The sequence below is a fragment of the Neodiprion virginianus genome, chromosome 7 (genome assembly GCF_021901495.1).
Source record: "Neodiprion virginianus isolate iyNeoVirg1 chromosome 7, iyNeoVirg1.1, whole genome shotgun sequence".
NCBI classification, from domain to species: domain Eukaryota; kingdom Metazoa; phylum Arthropoda; class Insecta; order Hymenoptera; family Diprionidae; genus Neodiprion; species Neodiprion virginianus.
This window is the reverse complement of record NC_060883.1, coordinates 1,573,878-1,601,067: the sequence shown is the minus strand read 5'-3', so window position 1 is coordinate 1,601,067 and position 27,190 is coordinate 1,573,878. Positions and strand designations below refer to the sequence as shown.

The following is a 27,190-nucleotide window of genomic DNA, read 5'->3' as shown; positions in this document are numbered from 1 at the left end:
ATCATCGTTCGAGTGTTGATATATTTGTTTTTTTTTTTTTTTTTGCTCCCTTGCTTTTTTCTCGAATTTTACCGTCAGACGTGAAAAGTGAACTACACAATATCCTTAGCGAAGTAACAATATAATTCGAATGTCCGTTTACCCGATATTCGAGCAAATAAATCGAGTCTAGTTTTCGTCTAGGTATCGTCTTGTTCTGTTCAGCGACGCGTAATCCTCGTCGATCGGTAGGGTCGTCGACTCGACGACGCGTTGACATCGTCTATTTTTTTTCCCCCGAACGTCTAAATCCCAGGTAAGGGAAGCCAAGTTGTCGGTTTTTCCTTCCCTCGTTTTTTTCCCCGCACCCTCTTCCTCGATTTTTCCACCCGCGAAGAGGTTTCCCGTTAAAAAAAGAAAAACGTTTGCAAAATGAACGATTTTCTCTCGTCACAATTTCGAGAAAGTTTTTCTCCAACGGCTACCTTATTACACGTAAACTCTTGCATGAAACCAAGAGTACGACGCCGATTCAAGCGTTTTCCTCGGTACGTTTTCAACGGTGTATCCATATTCGAAAATCAACCTCTGTTTGGTTTAGATACTCGAATCTATCCGTATTTCGCAGGCATAACATTATACATCTAGGCTGTCCGATCGGGTGTGGGTAAATGGTACAATGCACGACGGTTCATGGCCTGGATTCGTATTGATCTTCCTCGTGGTTTCGTTCGTTCGTTCGTTCGTTCTCCGCGTCTGCGCCTCCCCGTTATATACGTACATACACAACCAGAGAGAGAGAGAGAGAGAGAGAGCCAAAGAGGACTGGCCCATCGACCCGACAACCTATACGTATACCCGCCATCCAACCGCACCCCCGCCAAATTTTTTGCACCCCCAAGACAGGTTATCAAAATTTTGTAACAAGAAAGGTGCTTAGTAATTTTTAAACACCTATCTAGCCTCATTATAGAACCATGTTTATTTTTATTCGACCAGATCTAGTTTTTTGCGTTACAGCTGCTGACAGCAAAATTGAATGTTTATCCTTTTGACTTGCCTTTTTTTTTATTCAGGGTGTTTTGTTACTTACAATAAAAGCCGAGCTAGTTGGTTACAATAAATGACGAAACACCGTGAATCAACGAAGGTTAGTCAAAAGGATAGCCATTCAATTTTACTGGTATAGTAGCTGTAACGCAAAATTTAGACACGATCGAATCGAATAAATAAATAAAGTAAATAAAAACTGTATTTTTGTAAAAACCAAAACAACATCGTATTACAATAAAATTAGATAGTTAGAAACTCTTTGCTCCCTTGCCCATGACAAAACTTCTAACTCTTCAAACATTTTCCACCGTCGCTCACTTGCTTCTACGATAAATTTTCCTAATTGATATATTTATCGTCTCGTTTATACCTATCGTATTTCCCGAGATCCCGAGTTTTATACAACCTTATTCACCGCACGTAAACTCGGGACGTAACGCACAGCACTATCGGCTAATTAAATACACGGGTATCCAACTTCCGGGGGCGGTTCGCACGGCACGTGGAGGCCTGGGGGTGGTGGGAGGGCGCCTAGTAAATCGGTATAATAGGGACATGCCGGAAGACGTGTGGTGGTAAAAAAAAAAAAGAAAATTAAAGAACGATAAATTTGGATCGTCGAAAAGTCTCTTGGATACAAAAAATAAATTTTTCTTTCACTGCATTTTATTTGTTTTCTTTGTTTTCTAAAATTAGTATTCGTCGTGAATCAGATTATTTCGTCGACTCTTTCCTTGGGACGGAGGGGAAATTTGTAAATCGTTTGATTCTTGACACCGAGTGGTCTTAAAATTAAAATCATCACCAAAATCAACGGCTAACAATACAATAATAACAATAATCCCGTTACTCAGAGTTTCGTTTCAACGAAAACTCTTGCTGTATATATAATATTATATATATTTTATTTGGTTTTTTGTATTTTTGATTTTGTGTTCGTTGTTCTTTTCTAACACCAAGATGACAAATAATCAATCCTTGGTGATTTTTGTTCCGTTTTCTTGGATTTTTAGCTTCGCCTACGGCGTTGCAAGCCGTGTTATTTATATCCAAGCGAACCAACAACAGCCACCGTACTCTGGTTGTAGGTACAACGACACAGGGTGGGTGGGATACCTGAGGGTAGGTTATATCTGCGTACCTGAAACGTGCTGACTGCAGAGCTCGGCTGAACTCGGCCAAAATCAATACTACGACGGTACCCGCTGTTGTCACCCTCTTCCCTCCCCCTCACCCTCCCTCTCTCTCTCTCTCTCTCTCTCTCTCTGTCTCTCCCTTCCGTTTCCACGGAGTTTAAAAATTCAAAGTCAACATTACATCCTAGGAATACAATGACGGTTTAATAATAATAACATCCACGGGTAAACAAATAAGTTTAGTATTATTCGAGTCGATAAAAAATACTCACCTCATATTTTTCCCCCTCTTACGTAACCTTCGAAAACTTATTTTTTTATCCTTTTAAACTTATTAAAATTCTAAAAGGTGACTCGTGAGGTTTGAATGTTTTCTTTTTTTTTTTTTTTAAACGGCCTAATGTATAGTATATGATAATTGGCGAACGACGGCAAAAAACCGTACCTTATTTAGAAAATCAAGTACCTGTCTAAATTGGAATGATTCTTTGGAAAGATTTTTTTTTTTCATTTCTCAAGTATAATAAAAATGACGATTAACGATGGTTGTTAGATGAAAAATACAAGGCTGTTGAAATAGATTCAACCACTTTGGAAACACTGTATACTTGAATTACATACGTATTTACATACCTATAGGTATCACACATGTAATAGACGTATATACGTATGTATAAATGATCTTGCGCAATAACCGCAGCGACAGCCTGAACAAATCAAGTGCAATATAACGACGTAACAGCTGCATGAGGTCGTACATAACGTACACCTATAATACATACGTACGTGTATATGTATATATGCATTATACGTAACGTATATTAAATACGTACAATAATTAGAAATAGAATGAAAAAAAAAAACAATGTCAATCAATTAGCCGGTCCGGAATTTTCTCCCTCTGTCTCCTTTTTTTTTTTTTTTTTTTTTTTATTGCACAAAATTTATACTTCAAATTGTAAAATACTGTGAGGAAAAAAACAACGAAGTCGGACGATTGCGAATGATAATAATGATGATAAGCATAAGGAGGGAAAAAGTGATTATCATTCCAATTCCCTGAAGTCTTTGAACTTGATTCGTTCGATTGTCGGCTGTAGGATCAGCAGCGGCGTCGACGAACCGGTGTTAAATTCAATTAATTAATTAAATCTCATGAGATCGTGACTATACAAGAGAAATCCTAAAGTGTGTCGCGCTCGTGGTATTATGTTACGTAGAAGCGCCAGGGTACGTTGCTTTACTGGTTTTCTATATCATTCGACAACTTGTACGGAGATTTTTTGAAACGTGAAATAACTATTTTTTTCCTTCACGTATTTATAGGGGATCAATTCCAATATCTTGTTCTCTGACAATAAGCTCGAGGAAATTTGTTCATCTAATTAATTGCGATGGAACGGATTAACCCTTTGAAGCGTACATTTTTTCTCTGGGTAAAATTCTTTGAAACTGGATATAGAAACTTCCGAAATTCAAAACGGCGTATATAATACGAGCGAATCGTATCAATTTTTGTATTTTGAATCCGCCATATCGGATCCGCTGTTTTGAATTTCGAAATTCTGACATCGGATTCTTGAATCGGAATCCTTCTTAAAACATCGACATTGACATCTTGAAAGTTCAACTATGCCAGAATCGTTCTGACATTGAATTCAATTCCGCTTCAAGATTGGGGATTGTAAATAAAAAAAAAAAAAATTGCCGAAAACTTGGACCAAAAATACGATGAAAAATCGTTGAAATACTGCAGGATCTTACAAAAGTAGATCTCTGCAGAACTACTTAAGACTCCGTTCAGCCGTTCAGACAGTCGACGACGAAGTTAATTAGTGACGTTGCCGGCAGGGTTCGTCGGATGGCGAATTACGTCATTCCCTACGTATGGGACGTTCCGCGCCAATTCGACGCTCGCTTAACCCTGACCAACATTTCCGCGAATATGATCCGTGTTTTGCGTTCTCTGTCCAATGTTGTTCAACAACTCGGTATTCGATCGATATTCGATATTCATTCGTGAATCTGTTGGAACGGCAGATTTTGAATTTGTAGCGACCTCTAAATATTTTTTCAGTATTTTGTCATAAAATTGTCGAGTAGCACCTTGAAAGAAAAACAAAACCAACACCAAAGTTGAAAAATAATCCATCCTAATAATCTCGCGTAAACCGAAAATCTAAACCACCGATCCCATTTTTCTCCCACACGCCTCGCACGACAATTATATACCTTATACGTTATTATACTTTATTCGCAGAATGTATACATAGTAGTACTTCTTGTAGTACTATTGTGTCAGCGTTTGTTGCAAGCAAGCAAGCGTGTATACGTATACGTTTTTTAAATTGCAGGAAATCGCCATTCACGAAGAGTTTCATTTTAAATTACACCAAGTTATAATCAACTCTCGTGCTCCGGCCGTTAGCTGCTGCTGCTGCTGCTGCTGTTGCTACGTTTTGTTCTCTTCTCTTCTGTAACGCCGTTGTTAGGTCGTTGTTACAAAAGTTTTCAGCATGACTTGACTAGTTGTATGATCGGCTTGTTCAAGAATCCGCACGGACGAATAACACCGCGGAAAATAGATTAGAGTGTTGCAAAATAAATTATACAAATCTGACTCTTCGTTGCGTCTGTTGAAATGATCCAACAAAAAAATTAGCATAATCAAAAAAACCACAAGCAGAGTAATTCAGTGTTCTTTTGTTACTAATTAGTTTTTTTTTTTATTACGTAGCTGTATATATATATATTTTTTTTTTTTGAAAATTAATGCAGCTTTGCTGACTTGATATACTTAAACGACAAGTAAAAAAAAAAACATTCATTCACTTTACTTGGTTCTTTTTTTCATTATGTTCATCTGGTTTTATCTGATCAACCCTATCATGCGTACATTTTTACATGCATGCGATACACTTGAAATTTTCCGTACATGGGCTTTTTGGGGTCGCCGGTTACGAATCTGAACTCAAAATTTGTAAATTCAAAATGGCGGAACCAAAATCCTTTTTTCTCATGGAAAAGCACGAACTTCGACCATTTGTTTACATGTCCCAGTTTTGCAATAAACAAATCAATGTATTAAATTTTTTTTTTAGACTTGAAAATATTCCAGACACCATGTGGAGCCAAAAAACTCGGCATCTGTTACCAAAAAAGTAGTTTATTAAATAAAAAGCTACCAAAAAAAAAACATCGCGAATCGAAGAGCGAGTAACGTCAATTTTTCAAAAATTACAGTATGTATAAAAACTAAAAATACCGTGGAAAGTTAATGAATTCGCAATATTAACGCTTCGTCGACGTGTCATCGAACGACCCAAAACTCCAGATTTTCGTAGACACCCACAATATTATTATTATCATTAACAGTAGTAGTGGTGGTTGGCGGTTTAAGTGGCAACTGTTTCACCGCTAGCTGGCTACATGCCTATATATTACTACCTGACAGATACAAACGATGCTAATTAGTCCCTGCATTCTTTTAATTTTAATAACAAGACCCTCGCGTTACGCAGTCACCAACTCGTACCAGAGCTGACTGCTCTTATTAGGCACGAATTTTCCCACCGATGAGGTTCGTTCGTTATTTTTCCATGCGGAGGGCAAGATTCAAACTGGAAATCGCCTCGTCTTCGGCTTCGCTCTGATATATTTTCAAAATACTACCCTCCATTATCGTCATAATTTTTAAAATGAAGCTAAAGCTAGCGGTCAGAGTTAGCATCCAAACGTGTCAAAGTTTTTGGAAATAGAAAAATGCAGTCTAGTTTTATCCCCATAATTTTGTAAAAGTATCGGGGGTTCGAGGTGTTTCACGAAATTTTCATTTTCGCACTTCGCTACCTTGTTCGAATGAACGTTAAAACGTTTCGCCGATGATTCTGGCTGCTAGCTTTCAGCCGCGTATTTTCGAAATACTACCCCTCGTCATCGTCAAAATTTTCAAAATACTACCCCTCATCATCGTCGTCATTATCATCGTTATTATTTTTTTCCTACCATTTATTTTCCAGCATGGCCGTTCAGACTCTTACAGAGTCGCCACTCTGCCAAATGTTCGGGACGACAACAAAACCGCTGACGGAATGTACAAGGTATATTATTTCGTGGCGGAAAAACGAATTCCAGCCGCGATTGGAAATCCGTTTTTATATTATTTTTCCTTTTTTCAACTGTTTTTTCTGTCTTTGGGACTACGGCACAAAAAAATTTCTACAACTTTCTACGCTGCTTGTATACAAAAGTGGCGCCAGTTTTTTCGCCGATACTCGTGGCGTGGCTTGGATTGTCGTGAGAAATTAAATATTTCGAGAGGTTGAATTTGACAATGTCACAGCTTTTGTATCCCAGCAATATCGTCTTCCATCCTGAAAGTGTTATTGGACGTACATTCACAACCAAAAGTGAATCTCGTTGAGAATATTGAACACTTGGCGATGAGATAAAAATCTGAAAAAATCGCATCCGAATTGATGGTAAAATTCTTTTTTAATAATAATAAAGTCAAAAAGTTTTTAATAAACTGCTTAGACAAAATTTGTGTGACAAATTTCTAGTGAATTTTTTTTTTATCTCATATAAAATGAATAAAATGAATTCATTGATTTTTCTGAATACCTATGAAGTTTTTTTATATAATTATATAATATTTTTTTAAATAAATAAAAAATTTCACTAGAGATTTGTCATACAAAGTTTTGTTTCAACGATTTATCAACAACTTTTTGGCATTATTATTATTCAAAACGAACCCTAGACTCACTTTGGATTGGCAATACATGTCCTGTAACACCTCAAGTCATGCTTTTAAATCAATGCTCGTGAAGACTCAAAAGTGACAATCCTAGTTACGTCTTATCCGAGATGGCGCTCTAACAGCAACTGGTGTATTCTGGGTAATCTGTTCAAATTTTCGCAACATCCTTTCTCTCTATCTTTCTCAATAATCTAACTCTGAGCTTTTTTTGGTCAACATTCCGCACTGATGCGTCTGTTTGGTGTTGTACTTTGTTACTCGATGTGGTGGCCGGTCTCTGAGCACAAATTACTAACTCGTCCGACCTCCAAGGCTTACTGGCGAACTTTTTTTCTTTGAAAAAATTCTCTGACGCAGAACGATGCTTTTATCTGTGTCGGTAAAATTGATCTGAAAGGAAATCAGCCATTTCCAATTCCATTCTCAATCAAAAGTGAAAAATTAGACAAAGAAATTTTTTTTTTCTCTACGGCGATGGTCAACGTTAACTTGTGTGCGAATGGGTTTCTCTAGGATTGATTGGTGTCGCTAGTCACAAGATCTTCGTTCATTTCCTGTGAAATGATCTTCGAATTATGGGTTCACAAATCACACTTTTCACTCTACACGCTCAGCACGCTAAAAACAAATTCCCGATCCTCAACCTCGACTCTCTCAACCTTCACGTCTTTTTACCTGTACCATAAGCCTTCGTAATCCTCTAATAATAACTCGTGATAAATTTTTTGTCAATTTTCTAATGACAAAACCCACGGTCACTGCACAGCTACGATAAAATTAACAATTTCTTCCTTTCTTACACCAATTATTCTTTGATTCAATGTAAATAATTGATCGATATCGTTGCCACTCTTTCTTTTTGTCCGAATTTATGTTTCCCTCTCTATATGGGCACAATTTCTATATTTTTTTATTTTTCACGGCGATTGTTGCTTAAATATTCCGCATCATTGTTATTACTAAGATAATTATTATTACCGATACCATTTTGTAAATAAATTTATCACACAGTTTTAATCTGTTTCGTTTTTTTCTTTTTGTTGAATTATTTAAAAAATGAATCTAAGAAATTATTCGAAATAATTCGACTGAAACGAAACGGACGGAATAAATCGGTAATTCAGTCGTGAGAAAATCAGCTGCACTGCTTCGACAAACGTGAAAAATGTTTGACGCGTGAATGACAAAAGGAAAAAACAAGAAAAACGATTCTGCTAACGGTTCGAAATAAACTGATGTCAAGTAATAGACGGAAACGTGTATCACGGTCATACGGACTTATCGTTAACGATCGACACAGACTGACGTAGAATGACGTAAAACGATCTACAAGGTGGGTCGAATGAGCGCAATGATCTAAAAACGAACTTGTGGTTCTTTCTTTTTTTTTTAACAATCAACAGTCGCGGCGGAAGAACCCAAAGCGGAAGGGGGACAATTTGGATGATCTGAAACAAGAGTTGGACATTGATTTTCATAAAATCACACCGGAGGAATTATACCAGAGATTTAGCACGCACCCCGAAAACGTGAGTATACGTCTTGAACGTAGAAAATTCTCTAGAAAATTTCGGCAGGTAAGCTGTCGAAAATTAACATTCTAGCGTCGTCTATCAATAATTCCTAACACCGACTAACCTAATTTTTCACCATACCACAAGTATAGAATTATTTTTAACTGTGTACACGGAAAATGTCTGGAAGCGTCAATGATCGAGATTATGGAAAAATACACATGTCATACAACATTTATATAAAAAAAAAAAGAATCCTAAATATTATTTCTGTACTTTGAACGTAACCTGTTTCGAAAATAAACCCTTCTTCTCAAATTATTCAAAAAAGAAAGGAAAAAAGATACCGACTTTGACAATAGCAAAAATAAAAAACGTCTCTAAGAATATTTTTGTTTCTTGTTGGAAATTGTTTCGTGAAGTAGATAATACGGGGAAAGGTTAAACATGGTTTTTTTTTAATCGCGATCAGGGCCTCAGCCACGCGAAGGCGAAGGAGAACCTGGAAAGAGATGGACCGAACGCATTGACGCCGCCGAAGCAGACGCCGGAATGGGTGAAATTCTGCAAAAACTTGTTCGGCGGTTTTGCGCTGCTTTTGTGGATCGGAGCGTTCCTCTGCTTCATCGCGTACTCGATCCAAGCGTCGACGGTGGAGGACCCGAACGACGACAACCTGTACCTAGGAATAGTCCTTGCGGCGGTGGTTATAGTGACCGGAATATTCTCGTACTACCAGGAGAGCAAGTCGAGCAAGATCATGGAGTCGTTCAAGAACATGGTGCCCCAATTCGCGACCGTCCTTAGAGAGGGTGAGAAGCTGACGCTTCGGGCGGAGGACCTGGTGCTCGGTGACGTGGTCGAAGTGAAGTTCGGAGACCGGATCCCGGCCGACATCCGCATCATAGAATCACGGGGATTCAAGGTCGACAACAGCTCCCTGACGGGTGAGTCCGAGCCCCAATCCCGGTCCCCGGAGTTCACGAATGAGAATCCACTCGAGACGAAGAACCTGGCATTTTTCTCAACGAACGCCGTCGAGGGCACGGCAAAGGGAGTCGTGATCTGTTGCGGGGACCAGACGGTGATGGGACGCATAGCTGGACTCGCGTCCGGACTCGATACCGGAGAAACGCCGATCGCCAAGGAGATCCATCACTTTATTCATCTGATTACCGGAGTGGCCGTATTCCTGGGGGTTACCTTCTTCGTCATCGCCTTCATCCTCGGCTATCATTGGCTGGACGCCGTCATCTTCCTGATCGGTATCATCGTCGCTAACGTCCCCGAGGGCCTGCTGGCCACGGTTACCGTCTGCCTGACGCTCACGGCGAAACGAATGGCCTCGAAGAACTGCCTGGTAAAGAACCTCGAGGCTGTCGAGACCCTGGGATCGACTTCGACCATCTGCTCGGACAAGACCGGGACCCTGACGCAGAACCGGATGACCGTGGCTCACATGTGGTTCGACAACCAGATCATCGAGGCCGACACGACCGAGGACCAGTCCGGTGTTCAGTACGACAGAACTAGCCCGGGATTCAAGGCGCTCGCCAAGATCGCGGCGCTTTGTAATCGTGCCGAGTTCAAAGGTGGTCAGGACAACTTGTCGATACTGAAGAAGGAGGTGAACGGCGACGCGTCCGAAGCCGCGCTTCTCAAGTGCATGGAACTCGCGCTCGGCGATGTGATGGGCGTCAGGAAGCGCAACAAGAAGGTCTGCGAGATACCGTTCAACTCCACCAACAAGTACCAGGTCTCCATTCACGAGTCCGACGATCCCAACGACCCCCGACATCTCCTTGTGATGAAGGGCGCGCCAGAGAGGATCCTCGACCGATGTAGCACCATATTCATTGGCGGAAAGGAGAAGGTACTGGACGAGGAGATGAAGGAGGCGTTCAACAACGCGTATCTCGAACTCGGTGGACTCGGCGAGCGTGTTCTTGGTTTCTGCGACTTTGTTCTACCCTCTGACAAGTTTCCACTTGGTTACAAATTCAACTGCGATGACCCCAACTTCCCGGTCGAGGGACTCCGCTTTGTGGGACTCATGTCCATGATCGATCCGCCCAGGGCTGCGGTGCCGGACGCTGTTGCCAAGTGCCGGTCAGCCGGTATCAAGGTCATCATGGTCACTGGTGACCATCCTATCACTGCCAAAGCCATTGCCAAATCCGTTGGTATTATTTCTGAAGGTAAGGCGATTTCTCGGCGTAGACACAGAGGTTACGGAAACCGTGTAGTACCGCGGTTCAAAGTCTCTTCGATTAATTTCAAGCCTCGCGAAATCATTCGAAGGCTTCTTCGTTCGCGAGGTACTTTCAAGTTCCGCTTGGTTCTTCGATTTGAAAGAATACCCGATAGTCCTCATTGTTAACGTGGCAATCGTTGCGTCGAAATTCCTCCACACTTTGTGCTGAATTCATGGTTAGTCAAATCTCAACCACCACGTCGCAATTTCTTTGTATTTAAAATTAGTTTAAAATTTTTCTCCTCACCCAACAAACCAGGAAACGAGACGGTCGAGGATATCGCGCAGCGTTTGAACATACCGGTAGCCGAAGTTAATCCGCGGGAGGCTAAAGCGGCTGTAATCCACGGTTCGGAACTGAGGGAATTGGACTCCGATCACCTGGACGAAATATTGCGATACCACACAGAAATTGTATTCGCACGTACTTCGCCGCAACAGAAGCTGATCATCGTTGAGGGTTGTCAGCGAATGGGAGCCATTGTGGCCGTCACAGGTGAGAATATCGCTTAAAGCAACACCATGACTCCGTATTTACAAATAAAACTCCTCCCTCCGCGCACATTTTACCCACCGCCGAGGGGTTAATCACTCGTGAAATCTGATGAAATCTTCTAAAATCTTTGTAACCCTGAGGTCAGGTGTACATCAAATCGATGAGATTGATTAACCCCTCGCCCTCCACCAACCGATTGCTACAAAATAGGAGGCTGACAGCCTTCCGAGCCTCGTTATTGGCAAAATTCGCACAAGTCTATCAGCTGTTCGCCCGGGCAGCCGCCATCTTGCCCCAGTGATGCTGCAACTTGATACACGTAAAGTTTTTCTGGCGCACAGGCGACGGTGTTAACGACTCTCCGGCGCTGAAGAAGGCCGACATCGGAGTCGCGATGGGCATCGCGGGTTCCGACGTATCGAAGCAAGCCGCCGACATGATTCTGCTCGACGACAACTTCGCCTCGATCGTCACGGGGGTCGAGGAGGGCCGGCTGATTTTCGACAATTTGAAAAAATCAATCGCCTACACGCTCACCTCGAACATTCCCGAGATCTCACCCTTCCTCGCCTTCATTCTCTGCGATATTCCGCTGCCCCTTGGAACCGTAACCATCCTCTGCATCGACTTGGGAACCGACATGGTAAGTCAACCATTTTCAAAAACTCTACTATGTCACACACCCCCCCTTTCCAGTTTTTTACGCCCAGCAACTCATTTACGCACTAATATTTAACGGAAACCTCGTCGCAATGAAGTCGACAGTGTAAACTCGTTCGTACATGCATGTGTCGATTATGGTGATCCCACTTGATACAACTTTGACGAATTTAAAAAATAAAAATAAAAACTACAAGTATACAAGAAAGAATTTTATAACGATGGTTAAACATTGGTGCTAGCTATTGATAATATAATCAACTTTTAAACAAATACCGTTTTTCAGCAATATGTATATTCTGTGTCCAGGTAAATTTTTTATAGGTGCAAAAAAATTCATTCTACAGCATATATTCGGAGACAGGAACAGAGCAGAATTTTTTGTCTTTCAATATTGGTCTTTCTTGAATCTTGTGATCTTTTTTTCTCCTCTTCTAGTTTGTTTTTTTTTTTTTTTTCTCTAGCGTTACTTCTTCCTTATAGATTTTAGCAAACCGAACTTCGGAATGAGCTTACATGTATTGAACGATTGATAGATACCGGCAATCTCATTGGCGTACGAGCATTCGGAGTCTGATATAATGAAGAGGAGGCCCCGAAACCCGTTGTGCGACAATCTCGTTAACGAAAGGTTTTTGAAAAAAGAACAAACAAATCAATTCGAAGCCAAAATTACTTGTCTAATTTTTTTTAATCATTTTTTTTGTTGTTTTTCTTATCCAATAGTAGAAATTCCGTCGCTTTACCGTTGATGAAATATTTATAATCTTGAAATATAAATATTTTGTGTATGTGTGAGTAGATAAATTATCTAGACGTATAGAACGCTCGGCGAAGCTCCCCAATTACCTATTTTTATACAGCACATGTATATTGTATATATTTAATCAAATTAGCAGTACATACACGTAACGTATATAATTAACCCTTTCGGTTACAGAAGCCACTATAGTGGTACCCTTTTTTCTTTCCTTATTTTTGTCATTTTTTTGTTTTCTTCATATTCCAGGCAAAATCCTGAATTTTTTTGCATTATCAGGTAAAAAAAAAAATACCTAAACTTTGGAATGATTAGGATTATTTAGGAATCCGTAATCGTGTATAACTGTTATAAATGAACATATGCGAAAAAGAAAACGTATTTTCGTGAATGTAATTCGTTAGCGGAGAAATTTGATATTAAACGTATACTAAAAACGCTTGGAATTCGTTGGTTGACAAACAGAGATCTCAGAATCGCCATTTGATTTACAAAATTCAATGCAAATTCATTTCCACCCTCCTTGGGGGTTGTTTTTTGGTTTGTTAAATTTTTGACATCAGATTCGTATTCAGCGTATCGCAAAATATAAGGAAACGTACAATTGAACTTCTGTGTCAATAGGAAAAAAAAAAAAAACGAATCGCGTGACTGAAAGGGTTAATTGCTAAATCTAATTGCCGTAAAAAGTAAAACTACTTTTCAAACGTAAAAACTTTACACTAACTTTGCTCTCTCGTGAATTTAGACGAATGAAAATAAATCATTCACACGATATACACACACGTACACAATTTGCGAAAGTATGATGATATTACAATATAGGTATACATTACATTGGCGAATATAGGAAAACGAGACGCAAAACGAAGAACCTGTATAAATATTTTTCACATCTTAGGTATAACGATCATTTCACGTAATTATTGTTGTGTCAAAAGGAGGTTAAGATAAATACAGGTGCCTGGAACATGGACATCGTGAAACTACAGCCACGCAACCCGTTCAGCGACAACTTGCTGAAACAACGGTTTAATTTCGGCGAACCGATTTTGTTTTTTATACTTTTTGTTTCAAAATTTTCACCGATCTCAATCACTGGTTATCCTAATTTAGAACTGTCTTTTATTTTATTCTCTTCTTCTTGGAAACAAAAAGCTGCTTTCGGTCCCGACGTAAACGAAATCCCGTAACAACACTCCTGAAAAATTTCCACCATACAGCATTTCGTCAAATTGTTCACGTCTTGCTGTACGATTAATACAATTTTTAACAGGAAACATAACCGAGTTTGCTGCTGTGCCAGTTTGGAGTGCCGTTGACGTTTATCAACAGCACATTTCGCCTTGTTGTTGTTGTTGTTGTTATTATTATTATTAATGATACTATTATAATGATTGAATGAATATCCTGAGACCAGTTGTAATAACTAACATCTGTAACGTACCCCAGCGCCTTTCAAAACCCTAATCACGTCCCATGTATCGACACACCATTCCCACCCCTTTCCACCACCATAAATAGCAATGCCTTCCCGCCCCATGAGAATCGCATTTATTCATCAAATTGACCAATCTTTTGTCAACCCGAACCCCCCATTTTTTCACACATGTATTACACGTATATATAATTTTCGATTTGTTTTTTGTTTTCTTTTTTTGCCTCCTCATCTTTGAATTATTACCGTAATTCAGTTCGTGTTTCGTTTTATTCATTTACTCCGAGATTCGAAGTAGTTACATAATACGTGAATATTTTCAACCCCAGCGCGACAAAACCGCGCCAAATGATTCATTTCTTTCCAATTTTTACACACGCTGGAAAAATGACAAAAGGCAATCGTCACGAATCTCATGAAGAAACTACAGAAATTTAAAGCAAAATATTAATTTCCCTGTTTATTTTACCTCACAATCGTCTCATTCGATCACATAGTTTTTCCGTCTTTTTATTTTTCATACCGCCGCATCGATAACCAAAATACATTCGTACATACTAGGCTGGTCCTTAAAAAAATCATTTTTGAATTTCGACCAGTTCATCTGCCCAAATTAATTTATTAATTTATTGACCGGTAAAAGTAAAAGTACAGGTAGTCATCCATGGGATGAACTACCGCCTATAGAAGTACATAGAAGAATTGGCTTTAAATAATTTCAAAATAATTCCCAATTTTTTTTCAAATTTTATCTCAACTCTAAACCGTAAGAGGGTAAATTTCCTCATTGTAACCCCTTCAAGGGCAAAATTAAATCCACCGAACAGATTTCGATAAAATTTTCTATACGAGGGTTTCTCTTAAGGGCTAGAAATGATCCAAGAATCTTTTAAAAAAATAGGGAATTATTTTTTAATTACTCGGAACCAATTCGGGGGATGAGCTGGTCGAAATTCGAAATGACCGTTTCAAGGACCACTCTAATATTTTACTTATTTATTATCGTTTTCTTTTTCAGATAACGTCACCGTCGTTATTATTTTTTATCGTTGTTATTATTGTTATTATTATTATTATTATTATTGTTGTTAATGGAGAGGTATAAAATTGGTATTTTTTTTTTTCGTATACACTGATGGCTTATATTATATATTGGTATAATGTGAAATATCAGGTACCTGCAATCTCGCTAGCCTACGAGGAGGCTGAGAGTGATATTATGAAGCGACAACCACGAAACCCGTTCACTGACAAGCTAGTTAACGAAAGGTAACACCCCCATATCATCACCCTACGAACAACTATCGACCGTACCGGTTCAAGGTTTTAAACTCGAATCCTTAAATACGCAGGATCTTTCTTTCATATTTTGTTGGAAGGAAATTTTCACGACAAATAACACGAGGAGTCCTTTGACGTTCTCCGTTTCTATGGAAAAGAAATTGTCACAACGTTTGTTACAATATTACATACATATTCGCATTTGTTATTTTTGTATTCTTCCCGTTTTTTTTTTTTCTTTCTTCTACTTTATATTTCATTAATACCAAAAAGTTGAAACAGTTTTTCCTTCGATTATTCATTTCTTATTTTTTTTTTATTTTTACATTCGTGATTACAATAACCGGCATCAATAAAACTCATCCGGAAACGTTCCAACTTGTCAGTACTTTACCTTTTTCTTAATTCTCTAGATTCTCTTTTTTTCATCTTTCATTATGTTTTTCTTAAAAAAAATTCTTTATACAAATCGATTTGTAATCCAAGAGCAATATAATATAAATTCCAAATCCGAAACGAAAGTGAAATATTTTCCAATCATATTCGTTTTCTATTCTCATTCGGAAAGATAACAAAGTGACAACTTCTTTTTAAGGGAAAAAAAACCTTGACTGTACACGATTTTATATTTATACACTGTGATTCTTCTTATTATTATTATTATTATTGTTGTTATTATTATTATTATTATCACTATCATCATTACGACCACATACACGATATGATATATATTCATAACTCATCACTTTCGCATTTATCTTGGCTTGTGCAAGATTATGAAATTTCTTCTTCTTCTAATCACCGCCTCTTTATCAAATACATTTGACGTATAAAACTGAAGCTATTTTATACTTCCACTACTACTACTACTACTACTATTTTCTTATACCATTCTTACACATCGTATTATTCCCAATTCGTGCATATTATGCATCTTAATTACGCTTTTGCAATTCTTTCGATATCAGTTCACTTATCTTAGCCACGAAATTAACAAAACTCACGCACTTGAAACGTATATAATTGAACTCTATACATAATAGCGAAAGGAGGAGAATTGAAACGAAAAAACAAAAAACAAAAAAGAAACGAAAAACATCGCCTCGTCAATTTTCAAATTTCACGAAATTCATAAACATTTTTGATAAATACGCTTGCCCAGATAATTGACGAAAGGAAAGGGGTTGAAGAATTGACAAAGAAAATTTCAAAACCGATGCTAAATTATTCGCTGTCTCATATTTATTATTACATTGTACTAGTTATGGTTTACCACTCACAAAACGTTATTAATTCTTCTTTTTTTTCCATCAATTTTTTTTTTTACCTACACATATCTATATATAAAACATATACAAGTATGTGTATGTATATATATACTTTTTCTTACCCTCGCATATCGCAATCTCTCTGTCTCTCTCTCTCGCCCCCCCCCCCCCTCTCTCTCTCTCTCTCTCTCTCTCTCTCTCTCTCTCTTTCTTTCGGAATGATCTCTCTTCCTCCGCTGGCCCATTTTGCAAAATGAAGAAATTCCAATTTCTTTCTTTTTTTTTTTTTTTTTTTTTATCGCGTGTTGCTTCTTTTCCTTACCCAATTTTCGCAATAAATATAATCTAATAATCAAAGAGAGACGAGCGACTGCGCGAAGCGAGAAAAAAAACACACAGAATATAATATAATAAAAAAACTCAAACCGTCAGGGACGCAGGAATGATTAGGATTAGGATTATGATTATGATTAGGTACGTTATATTATATCGTCATCATCATCGTCATGGTCATTATCATCATCGTTATTATCGTATTACACCGTTGGGTATAATATAGAGAAAAAAAAGAAATCAAAATGAATAGACACGAAATAAATACGTGCGATAAAATCGAAAATTTCGTTCGTTTGTCAAGGTAAGATTAGTTTGCTATTTTATATTTTTATTTATCAATTACACATACTTTATTAATCCATTTTTCAAATCCTTCACCTTCTTCTTTTTATTTCTGACGTTTATCTCGTATCCTGCATCATACTATTCTATCACCTACATATATATTAACCATTATATCATAGCGTTTCTCAAACTTTCTTAAAGTTCCACAAGTATACCTATAATAAGAGTATGACCGAATATATTGATTGATTGATTGAGTGATTATTTACATTATACATATGTATGTATATGTGTGTACGCATAACTCAAGTTTGTCACGCCAATATTTGTTCGTTTCTCATTCTCGCTTCTAATCTCCAACCGAATTTGTTCCGAGCAAAAGAGATTAAAATTTTGGAATTCTGTTGAATTCATTTTTTCACCATTGTATCGGAATTTTATCAAAAGTGAGAATACCTCGTTCATTATTTACAATCTATAATATATATGTGTACATATTATATATATATATATATATATATATGGGGAATTGCGTGTTAAATCCATCTTTCGCCAATTTTTTCACCAGATTCGTTTTTCAATCATTCATTTATTTATTTATTTATTTTATTTTCTCGTCCAACTGCCGACCAGAAGAACAAAAAAAAAAAATAACGCACCGATCGTCGGAATTTTCTTTTGACAAGAACGCGCGATTTATTGGAGAGGGAGAAAAAAAAAACCAACGTAGCGTCAAATTAAATGCATTAAAGAGACAAAATAATGTACTCAGGGGAACGGCGTGGAAAAATGGAAAGAAAGAGAGAAAAAAAAAAGAAAAAAAAAAAACCACCCCACGGATCACACGAAAAGTCCCCACCCTGTATATTATACCCCTGTGCATATTATACATATCCATGTATACTTGCGTGCGTGCGTGTGTGTGTGTGTGTGCGTGTGTGCGTGGGTTCAATACTCGATGTTATGTATTATATGTATACTCATGTGATAGCCGGTATATATAATATTATTATATTGTGTGTCGATGTGCAGTGTTTCACATTACGTACGATTTATGATCGACCAAAAATTTTAGATATCGTTACCTCGTTTCCGATAAATTATCAACCTATCCCTAACACGAATCTTTTCATTGTTTTTTTTTTTTTTTCGTTAGAACTCCCAGTCATTTCTTAGCCACTTTTTCTACAGTTATTATTATCATTACTATCATCATTACTATTATCATCATCAGCATCGTTATTATGTATGTATAAAAATCTGTTTCAACTGTCTTCTAATTCTATGGCTCTCCTTTGATCATTTTCCCGTGTCGATTGTCACACGTACCAATTAATTCTCTCGACTGTTGTTCCCTCCTCCTCCTCCTCCACCCCCCACGCCTCCCCCCGACCCATGTTTAGATCGCAGAAATATTTCAGCTCTATATCGAATTGCGAGAAAAATAGAGATTCGTCCATCTGTTGTTATGAAATTTCAAACCCATCCGTCGTTGTTTCGTCCCCTGCATATATTTCCGTCTCTTTTAATAATAGCTGATATTGTTATTATTGTTATTATTATTATTATCAGTATGGAGACGAAAGCCCAGCTCTTTTATTATTAACCACACCCACCTTATTAATTATACCAATGCCATGTATTTATATCGTTATTTATACTTATATACATGTATATATACATGAAACTTACATCATCAGGGTATAATATGTAGTAAAATTTGACGGATGCGTATTATTATTGTTATTATCATTATTATACCCTTAAAATTGTTGCAACGATACATCTCGCATGAAACTACCACCACCGCTACTACCACGACGACAGAGACGACGACGACAGAGACGAGAAAGACGACGACTGGGTGTAGATGAATCGTAAAATTTTTCTAACTATTGGTGTTGGAACAATGGCACAGGTACCGGCGATTTCGCTCGCCTACGAGGCGCCGGAGTCGGACATTATGAAACGGCAGCCGCGCGATCCTTACAGGGACAATCTTGTCAACCGAAGGTGGGTGTTCCCCGTCTGACCGAACCTAGCACCTTGCACCCCACCACCCCCACTGCCACTAGAACGAAACGATCGAAAAAGTACAGAGAAAGAAAGAAAAACAAGTCGGAAGAGCAAAAAAAAAAAAAAAAATAAAATAAAAAAACAAAGAGAGAAAATTTCATGTTAATGGAAAGCCGACAGGGAAGGAAAAATTTCACAGGGTGGCCAACCCCCTTCTCTACGTTTGTTTTACCCATGTTTCTTTTTTTTTTTCTATTCTCTTCAATATAATTTCCCTATCGATGTAAAACTTCTTCTCGTTCTTCTTATCGTTATTCTTCTCATTCTCAATTTTTCTCAAACAAAAATGGAAAACAATTGATAGCGAATAATCGGAAAGGGAGAAAAGTATGTAGCGGTATTTCATAATGCAGAAAAAAAAAAAAAAAAAAGAAAAAAGAAAAACTCGCTTCACACGCGCGTGAAATTTCTATCATTTTTTAGTTATTAACGCGAGTGTGTTGAGATATTGTTATTTAAGAAAGAACAAAAAAAAAATTGTATACATAAATATATTGCTCGGACAAATTATCAACTTTTAGGAATATTTTTTATTTTTTTTAACATTCTACACAGATTTACGTACAACGAAGTTTTGTTTTATCAAACGAGACAGAAGGGAGATCGTTTTCAATATTAAATATTATAGAAAATCGCGCTTGACGCATCAAAGAATTAACGCCTATATGCAGTGGATGAGTTTGCGCTTAAGTACGGACGCGTATTTGTTGTGATATGCAAAATAGGTATAGTTTAGAATTGCATTTCACACCTATAATGTATTGCGTACATACACACGCATATATATATATATCTGTGTGTGTGTGCGTGTGTATAATAAGTTTAAAATAATGCATTTTCAACTGCATTGTTAAAGTGACTCACTCGTAGGGAAAAGACAAATCAGTTTACGCTGTTGAATATAAATTTTTTCATATGTGACGTAATAATTTTCAGACATCACTTTTCTTCTTTATCATCAAGCGTAGGCATACCACCAATGCAATCTTGACGCGTCGTGTTTGAAAAGTTTGAATTCTTATACGTTAGAAAAATTTGCAGTGAAATTTTTATTTTTTTTTTTGAAAATTCTCTCTCATTTCATCGTAATCTGATTTGTACGATCTTATAGATTTTTTAGTACACACAGATGCCTTATTGTACAAAAAAAAAATAGAATAGAATTTCAAATAGACTAGAATAGAATAGAATAGAATAGGTATTTTAGATGCGAGTTTTCGTTGCAGAGACGAAACGGAATGGAAAAAAAAACGGCAATCAGTCAGAAATAAGCGTGTCTGATTTATTTTTTTTTATTCGTTGTTTTTTTTTTCTATCCTTTAATTATCTGAAACTTTTTTTTCTTCTTCCGATTCGAGGCCACAATTAAGACGCACTGATAATAATGTTTGGCCACTCTAAAGTAATATAAATAACACGATAATAACATGAATAATAATAATAATAATCTCTATAATTATTACTACAATTATTATTGTTGTTGTTGTCGTAATTTAAAAGAATATGTAGCGTGTACAGTTGAAGTAGAAACACCGATTTTTTTTTACACTGAGTTTATTGATAATTGAGCGGATTCATTTGTCAAATTTTATACACGTTTAACACTAAATATTGGGAATGCCGAATGCCTGATGATCGTCTGTTTCTCTGGTTTTCGTTTTATTATTTTTATTTAAATCAAAAAAAAAAAAAAAAAAAACCACAACAGATTTTTCTCTCACGCAATACTTTCGTCTTTCTGCGTCTCAGTTTTTTCCTGTTTGCCTAATCATATTTTTTTGATTTTCTTATTGATGCCTTCCCCATGTTTTTTATCGTGACCGATAGTACTTCGTTTCTTCTTCCATTTAATTTTTATAATGTTTATAATATATATATATATATATACACGTTAAAAAAAAAAAAAGTTACAGCTTTAATATATGTAAAGGACGTTGTTACATGTATTGCGTGAAAATCTTTACATATTATAGATTCGGTTGAGTATGCAAATATTTAGCGAATTAGATAATCGTACATGCACATTTTTGTATATAGACTTGACCAGCAACGCCACAATTATTATTACTACACTGTCCCGGCAGGTCAACTTTATATATGCGTTTATTGTTAAATTTCTTTCAGTAAATATGACAGAAATTTTTGTAATTTTAACATTCGAATTGGTCGTATAAACTGTTGAAAAATTGTCAAATCCACTAGAAAATTTTAGTCAACCTGCTGGAACATTTTATTTTAACCGTGTACTCATCGATCTCGTTATGCGGTTGACTCTCCGTAACTTCCCGCTCCTCGGGCTCTGACACTCGGCGACATTCCTGGTTTGATTATAGCGGAAATTTAACGCGAAACAAGTTAACGAGAGTCAGCTGTGCAACAAATTTCAGCATTCGCATAACCGACGTCGATTTTTTTATTTATGTTTTTGTTTTTCGTCCGTGATTTAGTCGTTTTTTTCACAAATTCATCAGACCGCCGCGTATATTCCGTGCACTTGTATAATATCTATTATTCTCGTTATAGTTGGACGTATTTTTTTCCATTTTTTTTTTTTTTTTTCACCTTCTCACTATATTAGCGCAGTAACAGTATTATAAATATCCTTCCAAATTCGTATAATTTAAATTGCTACAACGATTTTTCTTCTCCATCCATTTCAGATCTGTTTCACACCCAAAAAACTATTATCTCTTTCTCTCATACATTTATCGCATCTGTCTTATCTATATCTTCGCTTCTAATCTCTTCTATCTCTCTTATTCCCAATTCACAAATCGCGCAACATCCGTATATACATATAATGAATAAAATGATAAGAATAATGCAATTCTACCCTCGTTTTATGAAAAAATAAACGGTATCACTCTTGCATCGGTGCACAATCACGTCATAATATCGCCATTAAAATCATCATCGTCATCGTCATCGTCGTATATTACGAATAGAAATTGATTTCGCAATACGATTTTGTCGAATATCAACGTTTATTGTTTATAAAAAAATTATTACAAGCCAAATTGAATCGGCACCAATGAAAAAGCGAAATTCATCTCGTAGGTTAAGAAATAATCCCTTGCGAAATCAATAAAAAAAAAAAATTAAATATTCTCGCCTCGTACCGCTCAAGACAAAATAACATTACATATACTATATATATATATATAACATTATTCTATAATTTATTACCTGTTCAACCCTGTGTACGTGTACGTGTGCGAAACTAACGTCTGCTTATTATCTATAATTTGTTTATAAATAAGTAACCGGAGATTATCGTGAAACTGTACAATCCCCGGGGATTTGTAATGAATTAAGTTGGCAGCCGTGCTAGTGTTGAGCCGTAGGCTCAGTGCTGCCAACTCAAATCACCGCACAGTTACTTGAAAATCTCCCTATACCGCCAGCCGCAATGCATCGATCAAAATCTCACGGTGCAGTTGAAATTGTTGAAAAAAAAAAAAAATTAACACAAACGGCAAGACGTCGAAACCGATGTTGAAAGATTTTAATCACAGTGAGATATTGACGTCATGCTTAAGCCTGCATCGTCATCGTCATCGTATGTATACAACATATATGTCTGGCATGCAAGAAAATGACACGAAGAAACAAAAAAAAAAAAACATTAAGCGTTCGAAAGAACATTGCTCTCACTTGCTCGCTTTCGCTCTCTCTTTCTCTCTCTCTCTCTCTCTCTCTCTCTCTATCTCTCTCTCTCGCTCGCTACATTGTCATCGATTAATACCGGTGAGTAATGCATTTTGTCCATAATATATATCTATCGACACATTTATTTATACAAAGCATCACACTAATTATAAAGGCAAGGCTTATGTAATGAATCACACCTTAGCTCGCAGCTGTTTTATTGTATAATGTATTATACATACACACGTATAACACAACGGTAATATACAATTTTCGCAACGGTTTAGTATGTGATCCGTACACCAGAGAACGAAAGAAAAAAAAAAAAAAACTGTAAAATTAAACTCGCAGAATGCACGTACCGAGAGATTATCGTCAAACTGCACGATCCCTAGGGAATTTTTGAGAATTTAGTTGGCTACCCGGACAATTCAATTCCGCCAATTACGCAAGTCACCCGATAATCTCTCGATATTATTTTATACGCGTGTACAAAGACGATTTTGTGGCTGATTGAATTAACGGGATATGAATAAATAATTTTGAAGAAACAGAACACGCGCAAACGCAACAACAATTTCATAAACACCCAGCGTAGTTTGAAAAATTCCTTTTCGCAAATTACAATTTTTCAATCGGACTCTTTATCGCTTATGTACTCGTACGATACGCTATTATACACATAGAATGTAGGCATTCGACGAAATATATAGACAGCGCATCGGTATCGAGGAAGATAATTTTTTTTTAATTTTATTTTTGCTACTTTAGTTTAGTTTTTTTTTTTCATATTTTTTTTTATCTCACGCTCCAACTATCAGCAATTTAACGACCCCAAAAACAGCCCTTAAATTGTTGTTCTTCTTTACGATGCCCCGCTCAGGCTGATCTCAATGGCTTACGGACAGATCGGTATGATCCAAGCTGCCGCCGGTTTCTTCGTCTACTTCGTAATTATGGCTGAGAACGGTTTCCTACCAACGAAACTGTTCGGTATCAGGAAACAGTGGGACTCTAAGGCTATCAACGATCTCACGGACAGCTACGGCCAAGAATGGGTGAGAAATTTTATCTTTTTATGCCTGGTCGCGTCGCTGCGACATTTTGATAAAAAATCTAAAAAATTCAGGGAGCTAGGTGCTAACGCCAAAGAGTCACGTACCAAATTTCGTCGATATTCATGATGAAATGTGATAATTATCGATATTTGAAAACTTCAAGTGAGCGGAACAGTGTGACCGGAAGTAACGGAAGGTTAGGTTTCGCAAAGTAAAATCCACGGCGTATTCGACGTGAATATATTCATCTTTTCGCGATACTTGTCCCGATGGATGACCCAAAGCGATATAATTAAAAATCGACGCTAATCAACGTGAACTGACGAACGAATGATACTTTATTTGCAGACATTCCGAGACCGAAAGACGTTGGAATTCACGTGCCACACGGCGTTCTTCGTATCGATCGTGATTGTGCAGTGGGCCGATCTGATCGTCTGTAAGACACGCAGGAACTCGATAATACATCAGGGCATGAGAAATTGGGCCTTGAATTTCGGCCTGGTATTCGAAACAGCCCTGGCTGCTTTCCTCAGCTACACACCGGGAATGGACAAGGGACTGCGCATGTTCCCGCTCAAGTAATTATTCACACATAAATTTATCCTGATTCATTGTCGTAAGGATTGTTTGAAAGATGAAAAAAAAAAAAACAGTATATCGCGTTTTGGGATCCAAAGCTTACGCGTGACTAGAAGCAACATGGCGTCGCTCCGGGCTATCAGCTGATTGTTTTCGGTGATTTACACACGAGTATCAAAGCCCAGAGAATCCCTTGCAAGCTATCCGACTTTCACTTTATCGCATTAAGTTGATTCAGAGTACGAAATATACGACAAGGAACTACTTTTAATATTAAATATGACCCAGTTGGATGAAATATAATTTTTTGCCACCAGGTGGCGTTTTTTGAAACTTCGGATTCCTTGTTCGTCAATCGAACATCCGTGGAAAAAAAAAGAAAGAAATCTCAAAATTTCCAATATCTTCACGTCGCATTTTTTGCTTCGGATAGAATCTCGTTTCATCTTATTCGTTTTCTTAAATTTTTCCTTACGCATCTCTTGAATTACAGATTCGTGTGGTGGTTACCGGCGATACCGTTCATGATTTCGATTTTCGTATACGACGAGGTGAGACGATTCTACCTCCGCCGGAACCCTGGCGGCTGGCTCGAACAAGAAACTTATTACTAAACGATCTATATACATATAAATTATATACATATATATATATATATACATATGTATATATACATGTATGTATATATAGTCAACAGTAACAATGCTAATTCCATTACACACGCGTTAGCATTTGCAGAAAAAGAGAAGGAAGATTAATAATGAGAATGAAAAATAAGAATAATAAGGAATAAAGTACACCGCGAAAATTGAAAAAAAAAAATATATATTTAAGAAAACAATACAAAAAAAAAAAAAACCAACAAGAAAAAACAAAAAAAAAAAAAACATCAACAACAATCGCATCAACAACAATCGCCACAATCACACGTTCATATATATAAAAACACAAGGCAGACACTCACTCACACACACACACACACACACAAACTCGCGCACGCATACATACACGCATACTTAGAAACACACGCGCGCGCATTCACGACACGCATACATATATTAATACACATTTTTACACGGGGCGTGCTTATTACCTCTTATATAATAATATATAATATCTGTTATACATAGTATGCGCATCGGCTGTATTTCAAGTGCTGCGACATGTGGTGAAATACTAACGAAAAAATGGAAAGTGAAAGGAGAAAAGATAGCCAAAAAAAAAAAAAAAGAAAAGAAAACGAAATTTTAAACAGCGACAGAGAAGTGTTTAAAAATTAATGAAAAAATACAATAAAAGAAAGAAAAAAAACATGAATGCTTCTGCAATGGACGTTGTTATTGATACCATGTTTGTCATCGTTGTCATCGTTCTCGCATTATTATATTTACACATCAGTCAACTATTGTCCCATTTTACGTATAGCCGGAGAGACAAAGAGAGAGAGAGAGAGAGAGAGAGAGAGAGCGAGATAGAGAGAGAGAGAGAATGAAAGACAAGAAGGTTCACACATCCTGACGCTATAACAATTTTCATTGTTATTGTTATTCTCGCAAGGTATGAAAATGTTTGATCAATTTCAAATTCTTTTTTTACCTCCTCTTTTTACGGTCAATCCCGCATAGTTTACATCCTTTACTTTCTCACGTCATTCGTCAAGTTTCATTATTCTTTGTGTGCTTTTTCTATATATATATATATATTTTTTTTTCTTCTCTTTTTTTATTCACAGCATACGCGTGTTTTCTTCGTTTTTTTTCTATCTCTTCCACCTGCGAGGGGTAGGAGAAAAAGAGAAGAAGAAAAAAAAACGACCACAAAAATACCATCCAGTATGCTAGATAATTGGCACGCCCTATATATACATTATATAGGCATACGTAGAAATCGAAGCGCGAGTTATTACACACACATATACACAAAGACAAAAACACGCAACACGCGCGCGTTATTCTTATTATTATGCATATACCATATAAAATATGAAGGTAAAGAAAAGAAAAAAAAAAAAAAGAATAAAAAATTATACATATAAATAATAATTTAATTTACGAGATTATATATTATGTAGGCAATATGCATACGCGCGTATATATATTATATGATAATATATACGTTGTAATATGTGTTATATATATTCCGTGTTACTTGACGAGGGAGAAGAGAAGAAGCAGATGTGAAAAAAAAAATTAAGAAAAATTCTGGTAATATATATACGAACATATGCGTATAAAACGTGTGCAAAAAATTTCAAGGGAAATAAAACGAGCGTAAAGAGAAAAAAAAAATAAATAAATCTTGAAAGAAAAACAAAAAATAGAAAAAAAAAAATAAAAAAAACAAGAAAACAAAAAAAAAAAAAATCATTAGAAAGAACCACACAACGCGCGTTTGCAGTATTCACTACTATTATGTTATTCATATATATATATTCATATATATTTATATGATCATAAATATATATACACATATATATATATATAAATGTATATGAATATATATACATGACGAGAAAAATAGTAGATTATTACTACTAGCTACTACAAAACGAAATAAAGAGCGAGAGAGAGAGAGAGAAAGAGAGAAAGAGAGAAAGAGAGAGAG

General features: G+C 36.8%; 1 protein-coding gene across 6 annotated transcripts in view; it reads left to right on the top strand.

Annotated features, from left to right (window-relative positions):
- Positions 1-26,883, top strand: part of LOC124309287 (sodium/potassium-transporting ATPase subunit alpha) — a 51,177-nt gene extending 24,294 nt beyond the window's left edge. For 2 of the 6 annotated variants that reach the window (XM_046772779.1, XM_046772782.1), the window contains exons 2-10: positions 6,188-6,268; positions 8,334-8,459; positions 8,917-10,642; positions 10,958-11,194; positions 11,536-11,837; positions 15,227-15,321; positions 23,830-24,004; positions 24,353-24,585; positions 25,080-26,883. In XM_046772779.1, the coding sequence (XP_046628735.1) occupies positions 6,188-6,268; positions 8,334-8,459; positions 8,917-10,642; positions 10,958-11,194; positions 11,536-11,837; positions 15,227-15,321; positions 23,830-24,004; positions 24,353-24,585; positions 25,080-25,200 (3,096 nt within the window). In that variant the 3' untranslated portion in view covers positions 25,201-26,883. Of the gene's footprint in view, positions 1-6,187; positions 6,269-8,333; positions 8,460-8,916; positions 10,643-10,957; positions 11,195-11,535; positions 11,838-12,390; positions 12,486-15,226; positions 15,322-19,140; positions 19,236-23,829; positions 24,005-24,352; positions 24,586-25,079 lie in introns of all 6 variants that reach the window. The other 4 variants (XM_046772783.1, XM_046772784.1, XM_046772781.1 and 1 more) reach the window with 3 other exon arrangements.
- Positions 26,884-27,190: the final 307 nt, after the last annotated feature.